This window comes from Brassica napus, chromosome C3 (genome assembly GCF_020379485.1).
Source record: "Brassica napus cultivar Da-Ae chromosome C3, Da-Ae, whole genome shotgun sequence".
In the NCBI taxonomy this organism is placed as follows: Eukaryota; Viridiplantae; Streptophyta; class Magnoliopsida; order Brassicales; family Brassicaceae; genus Brassica; species Brassica napus.
This window is the reverse complement of record NC_063446.1, coordinates 37,432,100-37,455,989: the sequence shown is the minus strand read 5'-3', so window position 1 is coordinate 37,455,989 and position 23,890 is coordinate 37,432,100. Positions and strand designations below refer to the sequence as shown.

General features: G+C 42.0%; 2 protein-coding genes across 4 annotated transcripts; both read right to left on the bottom strand.

Moving 5' to 3' along the window:
• Positions 1-2,906: 2,906 nt before the first annotated feature.
• On the bottom strand, positions 2,907-4,601 carry LOC125583537. 2 transcript variants are annotated; one of them, XM_048750606.1, is made up of 3 exons: positions 4,200-4,600; positions 3,552-4,123; positions 2,907-3,476 (listed from the first exon to the last, which is right to left on the bottom strand). In XM_048750606.1, the coding sequence occupies exons 2-3, from the start codon at positions 4,044-4,046 to the stop codon at positions 3,120-3,122; spliced, it is 852 nt and encodes a 283-aa protein (XP_048606563.1). In that variant the 5' UTR covers positions 4,047-4,123; positions 4,200-4,600; the 3' UTR covers positions 2,907-3,119. The 2 variants fall into 2 exon arrangements, with proteins under 2 accessions (XP_048606563.1, XP_048606564.1); XM_048750607.1 differs by having other exon boundaries at positions 3,552-4,601.
• Positions 4,602-15,560: 10,959 nt separating this feature from the next.
• On the bottom strand, positions 15,561-20,828 carry LOC111203529. Of its 2 annotated transcripts, XM_048750605.1 has the most exons (3): positions 18,132-20,828; positions 15,843-18,049; positions 15,561-15,768 (listed from the first exon to the last, which is right to left on the bottom strand). In XM_048750605.1, the coding sequence occupies exons 1-2, from the start codon at positions 18,606-18,608 to the stop codon at positions 17,828-17,830; spliced, it is 699 nt and encodes a 232-aa protein (XP_048606562.1). In that variant the 5' UTR covers positions 18,609-20,828; the 3' UTR covers positions 15,561-15,768; positions 15,843-17,827. The 2 variants fall into 2 exon arrangements, with proteins under 2 accessions (XP_048606562.1, XP_048606561.1); XM_048750604.1 differs by lacking the exon at positions 15,561-15,768 and having other exon boundaries at positions 15,784-18,049.
• Positions 20,829-23,890: the final 3,062 nt, after the last annotated feature.

The window sequence follows — 23,890 nt, the reverse complement described above, 5'->3', positions numbered from 1 at the left end:
TAGACTTGGATTTAACGCTTCCAACAACGAGGCCGAGTACGAAGCACTAATCGCTGGATTAAAGCTCGCCCTGAGCCTCGGAATTCGGGAGCTAAACGCCTACAGCGACTCGCAGCTGGTAGCTAGCCAGTTTCACGGGGAATACGAAACAAGGGACGAAAGAATGGGGGCATACCTCGAGGTCGTCCTAAACCTCACAAAGCAGTTTGACAAGTTCGAGCTAACGAGGATCCCACGAGGGGAGAACTCCTCAGCAGACGCGCTCGCCGCATTAGCTTCCACATCCGACCCTCTCGTAAAACGAATTATACCCGTGGAAGGAATCGAGAAGCCAAGTATCGACATAGCTACCAAGGCTGAGATGGATAGCAAACCAAAGGAAAAAATAGAGGATAACAGCCTCCCGACGGTAGCTACCCAAGTTTTCACGACATTCTGGTTCCCGAAAACTAGAACACGCAGCTTTAGAAAGCACACCTCCAGGAAAGCAACCCAGAACCCGGAAAACAACGACAAAAGTGAAGGTACTCACCGAAGTTCAGACTCCCTAGAGCCTAACTCTACGAGTACCTCCGGGGGCACCATCCAGACCTCGGAGCCACTTGTCTATAAAGTCCAAACAAGAAGCCGCACCGCTCTTAAAAACGCATCTAGGAACGCTACACAAACCACAGGGGATAACGAGGAAATTGGAGATATTCCTCAGAACCCAGAACCTACTCCAACGAATATCTCCGGGGGCACCACGGCACCAGGTCCCGAACAGGAATCTCCCTCCTCTCTTCACAACAAAGTTGTAGGGAGAGAAGACTGGAGAATACCGATCATGGATTACATCCTAGAGGGAAAAATTCCACCCAACAAGTGGGAGGCTCGAAAACTCAAAGCTTTAGCAGCAAGATACTGTATAATCGAGTCAGCCCTCCACAAACGAAGTGTCTCCGGACCTTACCTAAAATGCGTTCACGGCCTAGTAGCTATGAAACTCATGAAGGAAATGCACGACGGTTCCTGTGGAAACCATTCCGGAGGCAGAGCCTTAGCCATCCGAATAAAAAGACAAGGCTACTTCTGGCCTACCATTATCGCAGATTGTGAGGTCTACTCCTCATCGTGCGACAAATGCCAAAGGCATGCACCGATCATACACCAACCAGCGGAAAAGCTGTCTAACATATCAGCTCCCTATCCATTCATGAGGTGGTCTATGGACATTATAGGTCCATTAGTACCTTCAGGGAAAGGAAAGAAGTTACTAAACCTCCTGGTCCTAACCGACTACTTCACGAAATGGATTGAAGCTGAAGCTTTCCAACAAATAAACAGATTCGAGGTCGAAGGATTTGTTTGGAAAAACATCGTATGCAGGCATGGCGTCCCATACGAAATCGTAACCGACAATGGAGGACAGTTCATATCCCACGACTTCAAAAGTTTCTGCGATAAATGGAACATCCGCCTCACCTTCTCATCACCTCGGCGACCTCAAGGGAACGGACAGGCGGAGGCTGCCAACAAATCAGTTTTAGCAAACCTCAAGAAACGCCTAGGAGCCCAAAAGGAGCTTTGGTCGGAAAAACTACCCGAAGTACTATGGGCCTGCCGAACCACCCCACGAAAAGCTACAGAGGAAACTCCCTTCTCCTTAGCTTATGGGATGGAAGCTGTCGTCCCAGCAGAAACCACCGCAGGTAGCCTCAGACGGGAGCTCTGCACCTCAAATCCCGCAGCTAATAACCAGCTCCTGATGGATAGCCTCGACTTGATCGAGGAAAGACGAGACCAAGCCTTGCTTCGCATTCAAAATTATCAGCAAGCAATGGCACGACACTACAATTCCAAAGTAAGGCCCCGACAGTTCGCCGTAGGGGACCTAGTGCTTAGGAAAGTGTTCGAAGGAACAAAGGAACCGGGAGCTGGAAAGTTAGGAACCAACTGGGAAGGACCCTACCGAATTATCCACATAGTACGACCCGGAGTTTACAAACTCCAGAAGGTACGAACCGGGGTACCTGAAATCCGATCGTGGAATGCCACGAACCTCAAAAGATACTATCATTAGGTACCTAAAACCCCTGAACTACGTTTGGCTTGATCCCTTGACTGGGTACGTAGGCAACTCCGTCATGAGTGCAGCCCCAACCTCTTCTCACCAACCTCCTCACCTAAGCCAAAGGGGCAGGTGTTACCAAGAACACTTAGCCTAAAAATAGTTACTGTGTAAATAATCTGAATCATGTATTCTCTGATATCTGATATTAATAAAACGATTGATTCAGTTTCATAAACATCAAAGGTCTTAAAACCCTCCAAGAAAATTTAGGTCCCCCTAAATCGGGACCTAAGCTCAACAATCTCGAATACATTCAGGTCCCTGAAAACCTGAACCTAAGGTCTTAAAATCCTTAATACACCCAAAGGTCTTAAAATCCTTAATACACCCAAAGGTCTTAAAATCCTTAACATAAACTAAGGTCTTAAAATCCTTAACAATCAGCAAGGTCCTAAAATCCTTAACAATCAACCAGGTCCTAAAATCCTAATCAAAACCAAAAGGTCTTGAAACCCTTATCAAAATCGAAAGGTCTTAAAATCCTAAAGAATCAGGAAAATCCCGAAATTCCTCAATTCCATCCGTTAAACTTCAAAGGCCTCGAAGTCCTTCGAATTAACTCAGGTCCCTATGAATCTAAATCCAGGTTCCTACGAACCTGAACAACCAGGTCCCAGAACCTTTCGAATCGGACTCAGGTCCCCGAGCTAAAATCAAGAACTTCTCTTTAAGGTTATCACGACCGAATATCCATTAAGCTAAATGCTTATCATAAATTAAGACTAAAGGTCCTAATCCGACTCAACGATGACAGCACACAACTCATCTGAGATTCGCAATCACTATGATTAAATGAAACGAGGTTAAGTTCAAAAACTTAAAACAGAAATAATAGCCACGATTTAAACATAAGAAAGGGTTTAAAAGCCTCCCCAGGCTATTGAAATCCAGCAAGTGTTAAGGTTTAAAGGCCTCCTCAGGCACTAAGTCATAATGCATAACGAAACAAAGCCCTTAGGCCGAAGTCTTAAAAACACAAAACATAAAGCTAAAAGAGCCGTAGCTCTCAATCTTCCTTCTCTTCCTGAATCGGATCACCAGCACCGGCGGGAACTCCCTCATCGACCACATTGCCATCACCTCCTATAGCTGCCTCGACTGGAGCAGCCTCCAAATCATTGATTCTCCTGCTCTTCACCTGGATATCGAGCTTTTGACTCTCGATCTCTCCTTGCTGAGCATCGGCCTTCGAGCCTAGCCTCGTCACTTCGGCTTCGAGTTCAGAAATTCGAACTCGGGCTTGGTCAAGATCGGCTTTGGCTGCCTTAACCATCTCGGTAACCTCAGCAAGTTCACCAGCATTGGGGGCAGCATACAGAGCATTCTCAAACCTGAGCTGGGCCCTGTTAACAGCCCCAGCCAACTGCAATAAATCCAAAAAATATATATATCATCGTCTCCAAAGAATGTAAACAAAGAACAGATTGAGATCACGTACCTGACCCATACAGTGAGCAATATCGAGATACTCATCTCGGTTAGTCAGGTCCTTGAGCGCTGGAAGGGGACATCCCACGCTCTTCAGGTGCCTCATTATCGCAGCTAGGCCCCAAGAGTCGTCCAGGATCGACCCAGGCTTCGAATGGGTAAAGCTCCACCCAACAGTCCCTCCTCTAGAGGATGAGGAAGAAGAACGGGTGGGAGCTCCGCCCTGATCGGTCCTGGGCCTCTTGTGTCTCGACGGCTCGACCTCAGAGGTACCCTTCGGAGCCTGGTAGTCAGCCTCCGGCACCTGGACCTCAGGGAGAGGAGCAGCATCCTGAGCTACAACCTCAGTTGGAGTAGTCTCGACAACAGGTTTGGATCCTCCGTCGTCCAAAACTTCCTTCATTGAGATAAGGAACGATCCTCCTTGGTTCCTGTCGCTTCCACGAGAAGCACTGGCAGCTTTAGAGGGGTTACCCCTAGAACGGAATGATGGTCGCAGAGTCATGTCACCTGGCTGAGACTTTTCAGTTCCCGAAGCACTAGCACCAGTTGAGATCGATACAACTGAATCGCCTGCCGAAACTGGAACAATGGAAATCCTTAAGTTTAAAAACTTCAAAGCGATAAAATCATTAAAAAGGTTCGAACAAGAACTTACTCTCAAGGTTCTCAGCAGGAATGGGATCTTGGAAAGAGGCGTTGTAGGTATCTGGGAATCTGGCTGCACTTATTCGAGAAGTGGTGTAGGCTACCCAGGTACAGGGACTCTGCTGCAACTTGCGGTATAGAGCTCTGGTGAGCTTGGTAGAGAGCTTCGGAGGATCTTCGATTTCTGCAAGTAAATCAGAGCAAAAAGGTTACTCGGCCATAAATGAATAAAACGGAAAAAGCATATCCCTAGAATTCCTAACCAGATGGATTAGTCCAAGTGACCCTAAGGTTCCGACCCACAGGAACCGTCGAAGGATCAACTTTAACGTAAAAATACTTCTTCCTCCAGTCATCATCACTACTAGAGAATCTGAAGATAACATGATTGGGACGACTAGGGAGGTAGTAGGTCCCGGTACCACCCTCCTTAGAGGCGCTTTCCTTCAGGGAAAAGAGGCTCATAAGTTCGGTAAGACCGACGCTAACCCCCTCCTCTTTGGACCTAGTGATAAAGCCGTTTATCACCCGGATAACCGAGGGACAGAGTTGGGAAAGGGCTAACTGATAATGATCTAGTAGATCAAGCAGTAGGGTCGGAAGAGGAAATCTCAAGTGAGACTTGGAGATGTACTTCTCATGGCAACAGAACCAACCCTCCGGAGCGGTCTCGGGGGTTTCGTCGGAATTACAGGCACGGCCAAGCTCCTTTTGGCCGAGAGCTTGAACCATGAGGTTAACCACGTCTTGATTTTTCAGCAACGAAGGCGAGTGAGGACTGCTCCCACTAGAATCGTCTTTCTTCTTCCGTTTAGAAACTCTGGTCGCGATTGCCTCCCTGGCTGTCTTTTTCCCCTTCCTCATCTTGGCTCCGACTTCTTGCTTAACTTTCAGTAGTTTAGCTCCAGAAGCAGAGGGAGGCATCCCGGATTCCCCGGAACCTTCTTTCGGATGATCCATAGTATGGGAAGGTTAAGGAGAAAATCGATTGCAAGGTTTGGGAGAGAATTTGCAGAGAAAAGTAACGAGGAAGATAAAAAAAATCGCAGTAAAATAAAGAGAGAGGAGAGAAGTTACCTTGAAAACCGAACGGAGGCGTGGAGAAAGTGGGAGGCTAGCAGTTAATGTTCACCGCTTTATATCCCATCACCTCTCGAGATTCGGAAAAGTCATTTCAAACCCTCTCCATCTGAACCGTAGATTCTGCCAAACGTAATAAAGACCGTTAGATCGAGTAAGCTGAATCTAAATAGGATAAGAACTAATCATTATCTTAACGAAAAGATAAGATCGATAGCTAGATTCTAGCTTCCGAGACAAAGGATTTTATTCGGAAGCTGGGGGCAACTGTTGGACCCGAATATGACCCTCAGGTGAGGTACCGATAAGCGTGAGCTAGCATGTGGGTTGCGATAAGCCCATCATAACAAAGGGAGCTGAAAGCCGAGCTGACGACTGGACCTGGGAGACATCATAGCAGAGGTCACGACAGAAAGTGAGCTAACACCTTAAGAGACTCGGTCAAGAGGAGCCTAAAGCGAGTTCCGTAATTGAAGCCGAATATCTCGGAGAACAGTTGAAGGGTTGCCAACGAAACCTAGACTATATAAAGACGGAGAAGATAAAAGACAAGCCATCTTTTTTCCATATATCAACTTTTGTACTAGATTAAAAGCATTACGTATTCTTTAGTAATCATCTCAAGATACATTCCTTTGTATTCATCATCTTTCAACTCATCAATAAAATCATATTCATTCTTCAAGTTTATTTACGGGATTCAGCCCACGATTCTCATTCATCTCTCTTGACCTAACCTAAATCTAAGAAGTGAAACCTTGTCTCTCACACATAATATATCCAAGAAAGGGATCAACTCATGCATACAATGCTCAATCTCCATTGTTCTACCCTTTTCCCAAACATACAATTACACAATCATTCTCAAATGTCAAACCCAACTCACATCTCTCACCAAAAGATCCTAAGAACATTAACTCCTTCTCTTTGAAATCTACAAGGGATTTTTCACAACCTCAAAACATTACTTAGCTCCTAACAACTTTGCTAGCCCTCTTTTTCTTTCTTTTTCTTTTCTTTTCATATTTTATGTTTTCTTTTTTTTTTTTTTTTTTTTTTTTAAATGGGGGCCAAGACTTTTCATAACTTTAGCTAGAGGTTTTTCTACTTATCCCAGTAAGACAATTCACTTAAACACAAAGAGTCATTTCTTTTCCTTTTTCATTGCTCCCAAATCATAATCACAACTCTCACCCCCACCTACAGCTAGACAATAGAGTGCCCAATCTAGCAAGAATGAAGATCAAGCATTGTCGTTCCCGATACTCTCAACATTATGCACATGTAAGACTTTCCGAAGAAGGCCTCACTCATCAAACAATGAAAGCTTAAAAGAAGGGAAAGGTTTTGGGAGTGGTCTACCACTAGAGTTTGTCAAAATAAGATTGGCATAAAGGATGTGACAACTCAAGTGTGTATAGCCATGACTCAGTACGCAAGGGACCATGAGCAAGAAGCATTAAGTTCGTTCAGTTCAAATAAGGTTGTAGTTGGCTTCAAAGACTGAGTTTCAGTAATCAACAAGTTTCAGGAAGAGTCTTCAAGGCTCGAAGCATACAATTGTTTTTGAGAGGTGCATAAGCTATTCAGGTGCAAAGTAATGTTCTTTACAAGGCATTTCAAATCATTGCTCCCAATGCAAGTAAATGCAACCTATATGCTCTAGACTCTCCTAGAAATGCCAATGATGCAAACTAAATGAATTTTTTTTTATGCAAATATATATGTATAATGCAATGCATGAGACTCAAAATCATCAAAGCAAACGTGATCAAATACTTGGTACCTCCCCCAAACTTAAATGACACAGTCTCTGTGTTGTCAAGGAGAGAGAGATACCCAAAAAGAGAAAACTAATATGCAAAAACGAAATGGTATATACAAGGGAAAGTAGTGGGTTACCTTCTATGGGAAATGAGTAGAGGGAGATGCTCCCTCCTCGTCGTCCTCAGGTGGTAACTCTTCAAGGTGCTCATCAGCAAGAGTGCCCATCTCTTCAATGTAGAAGGCTTGCCCGAACACAGTTGGTTTCTTCATTTTCTCCTTGATGTCAAAGTGGAGAGCATGCCCTTTACCCAAATGGAGATCAATCGTGCCCGCTTTCACCTTAACAATTGCTCCTGCTGTAGCTAAGAATGGCCTTCCAAGAATCAATGGGTCCTGAGCCTCCTCACCCATCTCAAGCACCACAAAATCTGTAGGTATCTCATACCTTCCAATCTTCACAGGTAGGTCCTCTAAGATGCCCACAGGGTACTTCACTGAACGATCAGCTAACACCAGAGAGAGTCTACACTTCTTGTACTGAGTGAATCCAAGCTTCTTTGCAACAGACAAAGGCATCACGCTGACACTAGCTCCCAAATCGCAGAGACATTTCTCAAATACCATAGGTCCAAGAGCACAAGGTAGTGTGAAGCATCCTGGATCCTCTAACTTCTCTGGAACATCAAGCCTTTGGATGATGGCACTGCACTCATGGGTAAGAATCATCATGCTTTCCATTTCCTTCTTCTTTGCAGCTACAACATCTTTCAGGAACTTGTTGTATTGAGGAATCAACATGAAAGCATCGATGATGGGCATTGCAACCTGAGCTTCACTCATTTGCTTGTCAAACAAAGCCTTGTACTTCTCTAGCAGCTGCCTCTTGAATCTACCAGGGAATGGTAGTTTGGGTTCATAGGGAGGAGGAACAAAAGAGTTCTCACTTGCTGGAGCAAGAACTTCACCATCTTTCACTGTTTTCTTCGCTTCCCCAACCTTTCCTTTACCCTTGGCTTCCACAATCTTCTCCAAGATTTCATCATTGATTTTCTCATCAACAATCACCACTTCATCATCTAAGTTGATGGCCACCTCTTCACCTAGTTTCTCAGCATCACTGGTGAGGGTTGTAGGAGGTAACTGCTTACCACTCCTAAGGGTGATAGCTTTGGCCTCCTTGGGGTTTTGGTCAGATTTTCCAGGTAGAGATCCTTGCTGGCGAGTCTGGTGAGTGTTCATGGAAGCAAACTGATTCTCTAAATTCTTGACTGTAGAAGCAAGATGTGAGAACTTGTTGTTGAGCTCATTGTAGCTTCCATCAATCTTGGAATGAAGGTTTTTCAACTCATATCCAACATGCTTCTCACTTCTAGTCTGAGACTCCAAGATTTGTTTCAGCAGGGTGTCAGTGCTGCTCTCTTGAGGAGCAGAGGAACCAGATGAGGGGTTTTGATGAGGTTGATAGCTGCCTTGCTGGTTGTTTCGAGGCGGATAACCACTCTGTTGGTTGTTGGGGTAGGATTTCTGTTGGTAGTTGTTGTACTGAAAGTTGGGCTCTTTTTTGTACCAGCTACCATTGTTGTTGATGAAACACAGGTCTTCCTGACCTTCCAAACCCTCAACCTCATGGACAACAGGTGGTGTATCTTGGCTTGGGTTACCAACAAAGTGCAGCTGCTCTTGTGTGGCTTTATCAGCAAGGAGGATGTCTATCTTATCCTGTAGTATAGTGGTTAGTATTCCCGCCTGTCACACGGGTGACCCGGGTTCGTTCCCCGGCAACGGCGCCAATTTGATGTTAGGAGTTTTCAAGGCTCCTAAGACAAATGTTGTAGTATAGTGATTGTCGAACCAGTTCTGAGGGATATCAAAGCACTGAGAATGCAAGTACTCACTTAATCTAAGTGCAACCAATGATTTAGATGGGTTTTAAGCTATGACTAAAACTAGAAAGCAATAACAGAATGATACTTCTTGACTAAGGGAAAAGAGAACTCATGGGCATAGGGATTAGACCTTGGGTGATTAAGTATCGAACTAAGGATGGCAAATTATCAATTAAACTATCAACCTTAAGCCTAGACACAATTCTAAGCAAGCTCTATGTCTAGATGAATGCTCATTTGCTAACATATCTCAAACATCAAATGTCTTTGGTTGAATAATATGAAAGCAATCATTACGAACAAGTCTATTAGCTATCTTAGCATCTTTAACAACAAATGTCTTTGGCAAAGTATACTAAAAGCCTAGGAGAGTTGTCTCAGGCATTTCATCAAACACCTTTTGGGTGGAAAATGCCTATTGATCAACTTTTGAGTGGCCAACTCAGAAGATGCATTATGAATACTCTACTAGCAAGGAACAAGAATGATCTACACTAAAACATCCTAGAACTAACCTAATCACCCTTGATCTCCCTAACCCATGAATTCAAAAGGTGATTACTCACTAATCTCCATGATTCCTCTTAAACCCATATTGGATTTCAGATTAATCATGTAGAGAAATAGATAAGAAATCAACAAGAACACAAGAACATAACAATCAAAATCCAAGAGATGAACTTCTCAAGAGAGTTTTTGTGTATTTCTCAATAGATCCAAAGATAATCTCCCTGGTGGCTACAAAAGATGTTTAAAACATAGGTTTTAGAAATGTAAAACGTCCAAAATAAATTGCAAAAAGGTCCTTGAGAAGTCATGATTTTCGGCAGCAAAATAACGCGGAGCGCTCCGGAAGGTCGCTCCAGGGCCAATTTTTGGTGTCTCCGGGCGAGAGGTCCCGAGCGAATTTGGTGTGTAGCTCCAACGGGTCGCTCTGGATCGGGAGCGACCTTGATAGGTCGCTTTGAGAGGTCGCTCCAGGGTCATCTAAGACTGTTCGGAGTTACGAGAACGCGAGCGACTTCATGGCGTCGCTTTAGGAGGTCGCTCCGAGAGGTGTGTGAGATGCGAGCGACCTCGGCGCGTCGCTCTGGGCAAGTTGCTTCACGGGGTGAGTATGGCGAGCGACTTCACGGGGTCGCTCCAGCTAGGTCGCTCTGAGAGGTGCTTTGGAGCGACCTCATGACGTCGCTGCGGAACCTCGCTCCCCTGCTCTGCTCGTCCAATGATCACATATATCACCTCCTTTGAGCTCCAAATGCATCCAAATAGCCCCAAGAACTCCATGTGGCACTCCAACACCTGATAGAGACTCATGTATGCAAAATGTAACCTAAACATGACTAAATCCTAGTCTATATGATCAAAATGCACATGGATGAATGGATAAGATAATGGAAATATGCAATATATCATCTATGACCCGAACATAGATCGACCAGATTGATACATGGTCGATGGTAATTATAATGGCCAAAGTAAAGAGCAGTTGATAGTAGACAATCACGCCTAGAGCATAGACACATGCAAACACGATTTGCAAAGACCCAATAGTGATCTCCGAGGACAATATGGTTCATATTGTTTAGCACACATGCTTTACCGAGACACTTAATGTCAAGAGACATGAGAAACGACCTAAGAAGTCGAAGTGGTCTAGTTACGGCTTAGTAATGAAACTAGCTGATTACTCCCATCCTATATATACAGGAAACATCACGCATCAGATGCGTAGAATGTAGAACCTACACTGAGGTTCACATCAAGGGGAGTAGTGCGTGTTGTACTCTTTTTCCTTCATCATGGTTTTGTCCCACTGGGTTTTCCTGATAAGGTTTTAATGAGGCAACATGAAGCGTACTACAAATCCTGTATGGTTATGGCATCCAAGGGGGAGTGTTATAAATCCAATGGTGAATGTCCATAACCAATACCGGTCCAATACATAGAAGATAGAGAGATGGCCGAAACCCTAGAGAGAGGAGAGAGAGAGAGAGCCGACTTCAGGAGAAAGAGAGGCGGCCACAAGACTAGGAGAAAAGGAAACCCTATTTTCTTTTCCTTATAAGTTTATGTTTTAGTAGTTTTCCTAAATCTAGATGGATTAGGATATGTACTCTTTCCATTTATCTTTATCTTGTAATCCTTATATAAAGGAACCTCTATTGATCATTAATAACACAAAAATATTCAAACTCTAAAGTCTCTAATTACAACGAGAATACATTAGATTGTTTTTTTTTTGAAACACCCCCAAACTTAGGTAGATGAATGGTTCTTAAGTGGTAGTATAATTGATTTAAGAATCCTTACCCAGTAGTATCCAATCAATATTTAAACCCCTTTCTTTAACCTAACATTATGGAATTTTCAGATTTTTAAATGTTTGTTTATTGGAATTAAGTCTATTTATAAGCAAATCTTCCATGTGGATTTCGTAAGCCAGTCATAAGTTGTTTATTATCAATTCATATATTCATTCCTACTTGCTAGGCCAGATCCTATTTTCAAGATGTAATTTTCTTGGAAAACTTGACAGAGCACACAACTGAGTAGGGGTGAGGAGAAGATGTCATCAATGCTGTGTGAACCAATGGTGGCCACAAAAAAATAAGTCAATACACTGGTAATGAGCACAAGCATCACACAATAACCCATATGGCCAAAATCATGGAATTGTTGATGCCTTGACGTCCAAAAATTCAATTCAACTCCAAAACTGAGTGTAACTTTCATGGATTTTGCTATAGCTCTCACCATAAGATAAAACTGAGTGTGTGATAATGGTGTAACAACAATGGATTGTAAATGTGTCGACACTTCATGCGTAAGAAGAAAATCAGTTGGAGCGTATAAGATACCTTGCTAGATGCGCAATATACTTCGTTCCAACCAATGATTGTCGCAGATGTGTAGTTGATACTCGGTTGTAGATTACACATAGCTCTTACTACCCACTTTGAAATTCCATCTTGGCGAGCTAGCCAAGAAATGAAAAGACACGATCGTACACCCATGGAAGGAGGCAATTCGCATTGTTCCCTCGTTCTGAATGTCTAGAAACATCATTGGCTTTCACCAGTACAAAATCATGGTAGGAGTTAGACCAAAAAACTTAAACATTTGTTATCAATATGCTGAAATCGAGTAACACAGATCAATAACGGTGGTGAATGTTGAGATACGTCTAGATAAGTCCTATGTTTATGGAGAATATTATGTAGATATTATAGATAAGTACCAATATTGTTGGGAAACATATCTTGAGTTGTACGTATGTATATAAGGAGATCTCCTCCTAATGAATACACACACAGTTTACCTAAAGCTCTCGTTTACTTTACATGGTATCAGAGCCTTGCATACTTTAAATTTCTTTTTTACGTTTATCATGGGTGAGAAATCCGATTCAGTTGTTGCCGTGGTGAAGAAGTTACCTTCGCCGTATGTACTGGCGTCTTCGGACAATCCAGGGGTTTCAATCTCGCCTGTGCAGCTTACTGGAGAAAACTATGCTGAATGGGCCTCCGAGTTGGAGAACTCCTTGCGCGCGAAGCGTAAATTTGGTTTCGTTGATGGAACGTTGCCAAAACCATCAGCTGATTCTGATGATCTTGATGCATGGAATACGGTGAAATTCTATGGTAATTGGGTGGATAAGGACATCAATCTCGCCCAAGATTCGCTCAACTGTTACGTTTGCGTCTGATGCTCACAAGTTGTGGAGTGATTTGATGCAGCGTTTCTCGATTGGGAATGCGGTGCGTGCTCATCAGATACGGTCCGAGTTGGCTGCGTGTAGACAAGACGGTATGAGCGTTATGGACTACTTTGGAAAGCTCTCCATCAGGTGGGAGGAGTTGCTTACTTACAAACCATTGCCGAAGTGTACATGCTCTGCTCTACAGAATATTGTGAAGGAGCATGAAGAAGAGCGTGTCCATCAGTTCTTGATGGGTCTTGATGAAGTTAGATTTGGAAATGTGGTGACAAATATAATATCCATGGAGCCACTTCCTGATCTTAATAGTGTTTATCAACGGGTCGTTCGTGAGGAAAGAAGAATGGCATCTGCTCGATCTGACGCAAAATCAGAGGTGGTTGGTTTTAGCGCAAAGACAGAGCAAGATTTGGTTAGCGGTTTCAATGCAGCTGCTTTAACAACTGCTCGTTCAGCGATCGTCTGTTCACATTGTGGTCGCAGTGGTCACGAGAAGAAAGAGTGTTGGCAGATTATTGGTTTTCCTGAATGGTGGTTGGAGAAAAATCAAAATCAATCTGATCGTGGGAACAGATCTTTGAACTCTAGAGGAAGAGGAGGTTCTTCTATGCGAGGACGAGGGGGACGTGGTAGTTCTTCTCAGCAGGAACAATCTCAGTACCGGTCTAATGCTGCACAAGCTCCAGCTTCTGGTACATTCCCAACGTTTACCGCCGAGCAATGGGCGTCGCTCTCACAACTGCTCGAGCAACAGAAACCAACTCCAGTTCCTGATCGTTTGAACGGTAAGGTTCAGACTGGTGAAGTCATACTTGACTCAGGGGCATCGCACCATATGACTGGTGATGTTCATGTCCTCGAGTCAGTAAAATCTATTCCGCCTGTTCCTGTCTCCTTTGCTGACGGGAGTGTGGTTTATGCGACCAAGTGCGGTTGCTTGTCTTTGTCGAAAGATATCTCGTTGGAGAATGTGTTATTTGTTCCAAACTTGAACTGTACCCTGCTCTCAGTTGCCAAGATGTTAAAGCAAACTGGTTGTTTCGCGATTTTCACTGACACATTGTGTATATTGCAGGACCGTTTTACGAGGACCCTGATTGGAGCCGGTGAAGTAAGGAATGGTGTTTATGTTTATCGAGGAGTCACGATCGCCAGGAGTCACAGAGTAAGAGCTGCTGAGGATCAAGCATTGTGGCACAGGCGTTTGGGACATCCAGCTTTTGGTGTTTTGAGTTTTTTACCGTTTATCTTTAGTGTTAAGAACGTCCATGACAAGTTTGGTGGATGTGAAGTATGTTTTAAGTCGAAACAAACTCGCGAAGTTTTCCATGAAAGTTATAATAAAGCATCTGAAAGTTTTGGTTTAATTCATGTAGACCTCTGGGGTCCTTATCGGATTCCTACTTTGTGTGGCGCAAAGTATTTTTTGACCATTGTTGATGATTTTTCGCGAGCTGTGTGGATATACTTATTGCTTGAGAAAAGCGAGGTGCGTACGGTGCTACCAGATTTTTGTGCTATGGTTCATCGACAGTTTGGAAAGCTTGTCAAGATTCACTACAAGAAAACACATGCTTAACGACGAAAATTAACGAGGAAAAACAATCCTCGTAAATTTGCGTCGAGTTTACGACGAATTTACGTGAAAAACTAAAGTCATCGTTATTTCCTCGTAAATACGACGTAAACTTTGCGTGGTATTTACGAGGGAATAGTTTACGTGTATTTAGCGAGGAAATTTTTGAATCCACCAACTTCATAGGTGTTACACGTTTTTTTTGCCCACCTAATTAATTTTCGTCGTAAATTCATAGCAAAATTACAACTACCAGATTCGAATTTTCCTATAAATATGGATGTTTAAACATCATTTTAAACACACCAACAACAAAAAACGTGAAAGAAAAAAAAATGGCTGGCTCCGGGAATATTTACGAGTTGCGGAAGTGGATGTATATGCATAGAGATGCTAACGGGAGAGTGACGAAAGAATACCTTGCGGGTCTGGAGACATTTATGCATCAAGCAGATTCAACACCGCTCGCCCAAGAAAGTGGTAAGATGTTCTGTCCTTGTCGGAAATGCAACAATTCGAAACTGGCAAACCGTGAAAATGTTTGGAAGCATTTAATAAATAGAGGTTTCACGGCAAATTACTATATCTGGTTTCAACATGGAGAAGGTTTTAATTATGATCAGAATGAAGCTAGTAGTAGTAATAGCAATTTTCAGGAAAAAGAACCGGTTGATCATCATTTGCATAATGAACATAGTTACCAGCAAGAGGAGATGGTAGATTATGATAGGGTTCATGATATGGTAGCTGATGCATTCGTAGCTCATGATGGAGATGAAGAACCTAATATAGATGCAAAAAAATTTTACGAAATGTTAAACGCGGCGAATCAACCAGTTTACAGTGGTTCACTATAAGAAATATGTACATTCTTAGCTCATGATTAACGCTATTATAGGGGTTTCATAGCGTTTTCTCATCTGCTATGTCATCGGCAGCCATCATAGGTTCCCTCTCTACGATAGCGGTTTTCTTTGACGCTACTAATATTCCAATACGATAGCAATAAATGAATGCTGTTTTTAACGTAACAATAACACGTTTTTATTTTGTCACAAATTGTTTACGATTCATAATTTGAGTTATGATATGTCCTTCTACAATAGCTGTCCAGTATTCTTATATTTAATTTTGCTACAGCTTTGAAATATGTTATCATTGTCCAATTCGTAGGTACTTTTAAACGCTATGATATTTTACTATAACTTTTTTTGTTTTCGCTATTGTAGATTTGTTTGTCTAATTCGTAGTTTGATTTAAATGCTATGATTTTCAACTATAACAATTGTATTTTGTTATTACTGGTTTGTTGGTTATGCTATGATATGTTGGTGCCCAGAATTGATTTCAGAAAACAAATCTCATAAACAACAACAAAAGCATTCATAGAGCATTCATAGAAGATGACGTAAAGTCTTACACATAAACATAAGTCATAAAGTTTACACAGCCGATTGAAAACAGAAAACAAAGTCTTACACATAAGATAATTATAAGTTCAGTAGCCTTGTTTAAAGGCTGGACCAGAGTTCTTCATTCCCTCAAGTTGCTACAATCAAAACCTCTATTAATCAGTTTAGGAATTGCATCAGAAAGATTGTAAATAAAAAGCACAACACTTACCTGTTCCTCTTAAAATATGACCAATTTATCAAGTGGCCATGCGATAGAAGAACCATGTGCATCCTTCAAGCTCTCCATTTCATCAGACTTCCTCCAAACGTCTGCATCATCTACCAACACTACATCTACCCACACTCTAGCTGCGTTCGGACCTAATCGTACAAAGTGAACCATCTGATTTGGGTCTGTTGAATGCACACGTCCTTCGGCAACAACTTGTTTCCTCTCACTGATGTCCATCAATTTGCACTTCTGATTCACGTTTATAGCTTGGGATCCATCATTTAGCTGTCATGTTTACAATACAAAACATTGTAGTACTCAGACAGTAAGACAAATAATATTAGAGGAAAACCTAAGGAATACAATGTTACCGGCATTGAGGAAGACTTCGTAGTAGGAGTAGTTGATGTTGTTGCTCTTGATTTTCCATTTTTTTTAAGGCTGCTTCCAGTAGACCCAGGAGAAGGAACTTTAAGACCTGCAGTATTTGGAGTCGGAGACACTTTTCTTCTTGCTTCTACTGGGTTTTCGAATACAACTTTGTGAGCGGGCCATGATATAAAAGTCATTACGCTGTCCTCAAGGTATGCCACTTCCAACGTAGGCCTCCATAAAAATGTTTCAGGTTCATGTACAACATCCAGAAAAACTTTTACTGCCTTTGGTCCGAGAGGAAGTCGATTCACCAAAGCTTTTGGTTCTTGCGTCTGCCAGCGTCCTTCACCAACAACTACATTATCATCGGATAAATCCAATAGTTTGCATTTGTTGAGAGAATTTGATCTTGAGCCCTATCAGACAATGACAATACAATATAAGTTTAAGCCTACTCAGTACACTAACTACTCAGTACAATATCAGTAAAAGCCTACTCAGTACATTAACTAGTAAGAGAATGGACCAAAATACTTTACCAGTGGAGCAATATCTTCTGGTTGGAGGCCCTGGCCTAGTTCAACACATTTACTCTTAGGCCATGCAATAATATGGCCAACAGCTTCCTGAATCGTGCACGTGTTCTTTGCAGGTCTCCAGAGGAAAGCTTCTGGTTCAGTAGCAGAGTCAACCAATACTTTAACATCTGTAGGTCCTAAACGACAGTCATTGACTATATCGTTTGGGTCTGAATAGAGAATACGGCCCTCACCAACGTTGCCATCTTCATCAGCCCAATCTATTATAAGACACTTTTTTCTGTTTTTTTGTTCACACTCCTTGCAGCCGAGTTTTCACCAACTTCATATTCTTCTCTCTGTAAGTTAAACCAAAAATATTCTTATTCTTTTGTTATCACCTACTATCTCAATGTATAAACAGAAATATTATATGACCTGGTTTTTCACTGCTGCTAGTTCAGCCTTTAACTGATTAACCGTTTCCTGGAGTTCATATTGCTTCTCTTGCATTTCAGAAATAGTCTTGTGCTTAACTTGGAAGCAAGCTAACTTGGTCTTACTCATATTTCTGCCCATTACTCTCATACGACCAGGATTATCAGGTCCTAACAGCTTGACGAGTGTATCCTCATCTTGATTTTTAGCAGACGATGGATTGGCACCACTACCAAGCTCAGCTGCCTTTTGCTGTACATCAGACAACAAACGATTAATATGAAAAGCATTTGATATAGCAAACCATAATTTATGTTTTTCACTTACAATCTTTTCAGCCGCATTTGTGTTTATAGGAGTTCCATCTTTTCGGGTACGAGACTTAACCCATATTTTAAGTCTTGTCACTTGAGATGGGTCATCAGAACTGTTTTTCTATGGAAACATTGTATGTCAATATACCAACGTACCAATTGAAAATGAAACAACGAGAAGAAAGAATACGTACCATGTCTTCTGCTAGTCTAACCATTCCCTTCCGACTACAAGTGTGAGGTATCTGTTTGCGTCTTCTCTCCTTGTAGCTATCACTCACAGCCTATCATAACTTCTGGTTGTTAATATGTTATGTACTTTGAAAACATATTTTACTCAACTCAAAATACATACCTTGAATTCTTGGCTTGTTTTCAACTTCACAAATTTGCGCCACTCAACCGGAGGAACATTTTTTGGTCTGAGCTTCATCCTTTGTTGGTTATTATCGGATTCATTGATTTGGGTGACAAGACGTGACTTCGATGATCTCCACAACGCTCCCATCTGCTTAAGCACTGCATCCCTATGGTAGTCTTCATCAATTTCAAACCTTGCCTGCACTCACGTTGAAAATAACTCAGTAATCTATCTCTAGTTGCATAACATCTAAATGTTCTCATAGTATAGAAATTTTTACCTGCACAGATTTCCAGAGAACTGTCTTCACTTCTTCAGAGAGTTTTTTCCAACCTTCAACTGTGACAGGAACGTGCTCCCTAACCAATGGACCTAGATACGAAGACAACTTCACTGAACCTTCACCATACGCTTCTCCCATGGCATTGAAATCAACATGAACTCTGGAATTTGGGTCTTTGGCTAGGTCTTTCATTCTTGTCGGTCCACGCTTCCTCTTACGGTTGGTTCCAACTTCAGTCTCTTCATTAGTAGATAATTCGACTTCATCTTCAGGCTCTTCTGTCTGTTGTTGTTCATCGTTTCTCTGTTCATGGTTTTGCTGTTCTTGAACACCTTCAGCTCCTGCATGCTCTTGAACAACTTCATCTTGGTCTACCCCTTCACCATGTAAAGTACAGATAAACTCAACTTCTGTATCTTCTTGTACTACTTTCTTTCTTGCCTTACTGACTCCTTTCTTTTTTCCACGTCTCATCTCAATTTACCTGCATCAAATTATGAGCAAGAAAAAGTTAACTCTAAACAAAACAACAACCAAGTACAAAACAAGCACACACAGAAGCAAACAAGCACAAAACAAGCAGAGACAGAAGCAAAGAAGCACAAAACAAACACATAAAGTAAGGATACGTTTCAGACATATATTCCTTCACAATCTGTTCTGACTTCGTAGGCTTCATCATTGTCGACTTCCATGTCACTGATCGTCCAAAGCAACATTGCCTTCAGTGTGAAAGTTGATCGAGTAAACGCGTCGTACACTAACTCTCCACTGCTCCACAAATGGTTTAGATCTTCAATGAGAGGCTCTAAGTAGACATCTATACTGTTACCGGGCTGTTGTGGACCAGGAATCAACAGTGAAAGCATTATGTTCTCCTTCTTCATACATAAATCAGGTGGCAAGTTGTAGTTGACTAACAATACCGGCCAGCAGCTGTACATAGAATTCTTCATGTTGAATGGATTAAATCCGTCTGTTGAAAGTCCAAGCCTCATGTTCCTTTCTTCAGCGGCAAAGGCAGGGTATTTCGCATTCATCTGATCCCATGTGACTGAATCAACAGGGTGTCGAAGTTTCCCATCAGTGCTTTTGTTGCTGAAGTGCCACCTTAGATCCTTAGCCTTTCTTCAGACCGGAACATTCTCTTCAACCGTGGGATTATTGGAAAGTAGCGTAATACTTTCTGTGGGACTCCTTTCTTCTTCTCACCAGTATGGATATTACTCTTCCATCTCGATGCCTTGCATTTTGGACAGTACTCAAGCTTCTTCAACTTCTTTCTGAATAGGCAGCAATCATTCACACAAGCATGGATCTTCTCGTAACCCATATCAAATGATTTCAAAAATTTCTTAACCTCGTACAGTGAAGTGTGCAGCACATTCTCCTCTGGTAACATTTCCGGCAACGTCTCTAGCAGTTCATTAAAGCTCTTGTCAGACCATCCATTCTGAGTCTTCAATCTAAATAATGACACTATTGCAGATAACTTGCTGTGGTTCGCACATGTAGGATACAAAGGTGTTTCAACTTCAGCTAGCTTCGCCAAAAATTCATCTTCTTTCTTGTCCTCTCCCTCTGCTATCTCAAAGACATCCCCCGTACCAGCTAAAGCTTCATCAGAACACTCAGCGGCTCTGTATAAACCAATAATCTCATCATTCCATTGACTTGCCCTTCTTTCATCTGCAACCACTGAGCTCAACTCTCCATGCAGATACCAATCAGTGCGTTTCTTATAAGCCTCCTCCATTCCTCTAGTAACAAGATGGGCAACTACCACACTTCCGCAATGACGATCTATGTTACGACAGTCAATGCAAGGACAGACAATCATATCAATTCCTCCCGAAGCTGCAGCCACTTCCCGTACAAACTTAGTAGCTCCTCTCTCATAAGCAGGATCGACTCTTCGGTGACATGAACAAAAATTCACAAGCTCAGTGACTAAACACATACTGAAACATAACATATATGATAAAATTCATTACCTGCTCAGATGAACCCAGTCTTTATCCATCATCTATGTTCTAAAACCTACATTCAAACCTTTAGTAACATAGAGAACCATTCAAAGTAACAAATAATGTAAATCGAAATCGATAAAATCATGAATCAAGTTAAATGTTGTCAAAAATATAATAAAGGAAATCTAAGCAAAGAACGTGGAGCAGGAACACAAATCAAACAGGAAAGAAAGAAAAGACGAAATCAAAGCAAGCAGAAAACATCTCTTCCATTTGAGATAACAAATCAACAGAGATGTCGCAATCTCAATCTTCGATACCTTCGCAATCGACAATAATGGATGTGGGGAGCTCAATTACGGTTCTGGATTAGCGGATTAGGGTTTTAGTGATGGAGATTGTGGTCTAATTTTTTTAGGGTTAGTAGAGAAAGAGGGGAAACTGAGAAAAAGAGAAAGGTATTTCGCGAGTGGAGAGAGGGAAAATAATCAGATTAGTCTTTTTTTCACTAAGTGTGCCGCGGTAAAGCTAATTTTAGGTTCCCGCTTAGTGAAACTCTACCATAGCGTTTAATTAACCCTATTATATAATAAGCAAATTTTAGACTCATCTATGATAGCAGTTCAGTAAAACGTGCTATAGTCATGTGCTATCAATGGAGACTTTTTTTGTAGTGGTTGTAGAGAAGGTCTCTCTAAATTGTCGTTAGCTGCTAGAATGATGAATATTAAAACTGATCACAATCTACCTGAAAGTTGCATGAACGAATGGGCGGACTTGTTTAAAGAGTATTTGCCGGAAGACAATGTGTCTGCTGATTCTTATTATGAGATTCAGAAACTGGTTTATAGTCTTGGGTTACCTTCTGAGATGATAGATGTTTGCATCGACAACTGCATGATCTATTGGGGAGATGATGAGAAGCTAGAAGAATGTCGATTCTGCAAGAAGCCACGATTCAAGCCGCAAGGACGGGGACGTAATAGGGTACCATACCAAAGGATGTGGTACCTACCAATTACAGACAGATTGAAAAGATTGTATCAATCAGAGCAGACTGCTGGAAAGATGAGATGGCATGCCGAGCATACTCAGACGGATGGTGAGATGACTCATCCATCAGATGCAAGAACCTGGAAACATTTCAACAAAGTACATCTAGATTTCGCTAGCAATATCCGGAATGTGTATCTCGGATTATGCACAGATGGATTTAGTCCGTTCGGAATGTCAGGGAGACAATATTCATTGTGGCCAGTCTTTCTTACTCCATACAACCTGCCACCGGAGATGTGCATGCAACGGGAGTTACTATTCTTGACCATATTAATACCTGGTCCGAACCATCCAAAAAGGTCCCTGGATGTTTTCCTACAACCACTGATAAAAGAGTTGAAGGATTTGTGGTCAACAGGGGTGAGGACGTATGACTGTTCAACGAAGACGAATTTTACGATGCGAGCAATGCTTTTGTGGACCATAAGTGATTTCCCTGCCTATGGGACGTTGTCTGGATGGACTACACATGGGAGATTAGCTTGTCCATATTGTAATGGAACGACAGATGCGTTTCAACTGAAGAATGGTAGGAAGACAAGTTGGTTTGATTGTCACCGTCGATTTCTTCCCATTGGCCATCCTTACCGAAGAAACAAGAATTTGTTTAGGCACAAAAGGGTTGTGAGAGACACTCCTCCTCCATATCTAACTGGAGAACAAATTGAAGCGCAAATCGACTACTACGGAGCTAACGAAACAGTTCGTTGGGGTGGTAATTGGCATGTCCCTCGTAATATGCCAGATTCTTACGGTGTTCATCACAACTGGCACAAGAAGAGTATATTTTGGGAGTTGCCATATTGGAAGGATCTTCTTCTGCGCCACAACCTCGATGTGATGCATATAGAGAAGAATTTCTTTGAGAACATCATGAATACAATATTGAATGTCCCAGGGAAGACAAAAGACAACATAAAATCGAGGTTGGACTTGCCGGATATTTGCTCAAGAAGCGAGTTACATATTAAAAGCAATGGACAAGTTCCCGTTCCGATATTCAGATTATCTTCAGAAAAAAAGTCGGTGTTGTTCAACTGGGTGGCATCAGAAGTGAAGTTCCCCGATGGGTATGTTTCGAATCTCTCTAGATGTGTTGAAAAGGGTCAAAAGTTCTCCGGGATGAAGAGTCATGATTGTCATGTATTTATGCAACGACTACTGCCCTTTGCATTTGCGGAGCTACTTCCAACAAACGTACATGAAGCACTTGCAGGTACGTAGTGTATTATATCACAATAATTTACAAAATAATATATGACTAACAATGTGTTTAATTTTTTTTGAATATAAAAGGCATTGGAGCATTTTTCAGGGATCTGAGCACACGCACTCTTAAAGAAGAAGTTGTGGAACAGCTTCAGGAGAACATTCCCATCTTATTGTGCAACTTGGAGAAGATATTTCCTCCCGGATTTTTTGACGTCATGGAGCATCTAGCTGTCCACCTCCCATATGAGGCATTGCTTCGTGGACCTGTACATTACGGATGGATGTATCAGTATGAGCGAGCCATGAAATATTTGAAGGGAAAAGCAAAGAACCTCGCCAAAGTTGAAGGTTCTATAATTGCTGGAAGTTTGACGGAAGAAGTTTCTCACTTCACATCGTACTACTTTGCGTCAAAAGTACGTACACGGAGAAGAGCTCCAAGAAGATATGATGATGGTGGTGTTGCGCCAACATATGCAGTTGCTGGTGTTCCAGACATCTTTAGCCAGATTGGGCGACTCGGTGGGAAGTGTAAAGAGGTTTGGTGGTCGAGTGAAGAAGACGCTCATAGTGCACACACCTATATTCTACTCAATTGCGAAGATCCATTGATGCGTTATTTTGAAAGGTAACATATATTGACACTTCGAAACACATATAAGTATAATTAATTGTATAATTGCGAGAGATTCATTCCTATAAAATGTGATTTTACAGCCTATTTGTTTCTCAAGTCGAAGAAACATTTCCTGGTATATCCACAAGTGACGTAGACAAAAGGAAAGATCAACACTTCATTAAGTGGTTGCGGAATCAGGTACTAACTAAAACTTTTTTTCATACATTATATGTATTTCATTAACATTCTCTTTATTTTTGCAGGTTGATTATGACGACGACGATGCAGATTATCCTAAGTGGTTACACGAAGTAATTCAATCTCCACTTGTAAAGGTCACCACATCACAGATGTATTTCACACGAGGCTATACTTTTCATACATATGACTATGGTAGACAGCGGGCGACCAGTAACTATGGAATATGTGTGAAAGGGGAAACAGATTTCTACGGGATCTTGACGGAGATTATTGAAGTCGAATTTCCAGGGATACTGAAGCTGAAATGCGTCCTCTTCAAATGTGAATAGTTCGACCCCGTCGTCAACAGAGGTGTTCGGTCTAACAAATTCGGTGTAGTTGATGTCAACGGTGGACGAAGGTACAACAAATTCGAGCCTTTCATCTTAGCTTCACAAGCAGACCAAGTTAGCTTCCTTCCATACCCTCGGATGAGAGATTTAGGTATAAATTGGTTAGCAGTGATCAAAGTTACACCTCGAGGACGAATCATCAGTGGAGAAGAACCACCATTGCAAGAAGAACAGATAAATGAAGTCGAGGAACCTGAACAAGAAATTGATGACATCCTTCTCATTGATCAGCATAATCACGAGTACGAAGATCTTACCGATGATGCCACAGACGAAGCTGTTGAAGACGAGTTTAATGAAAATGAT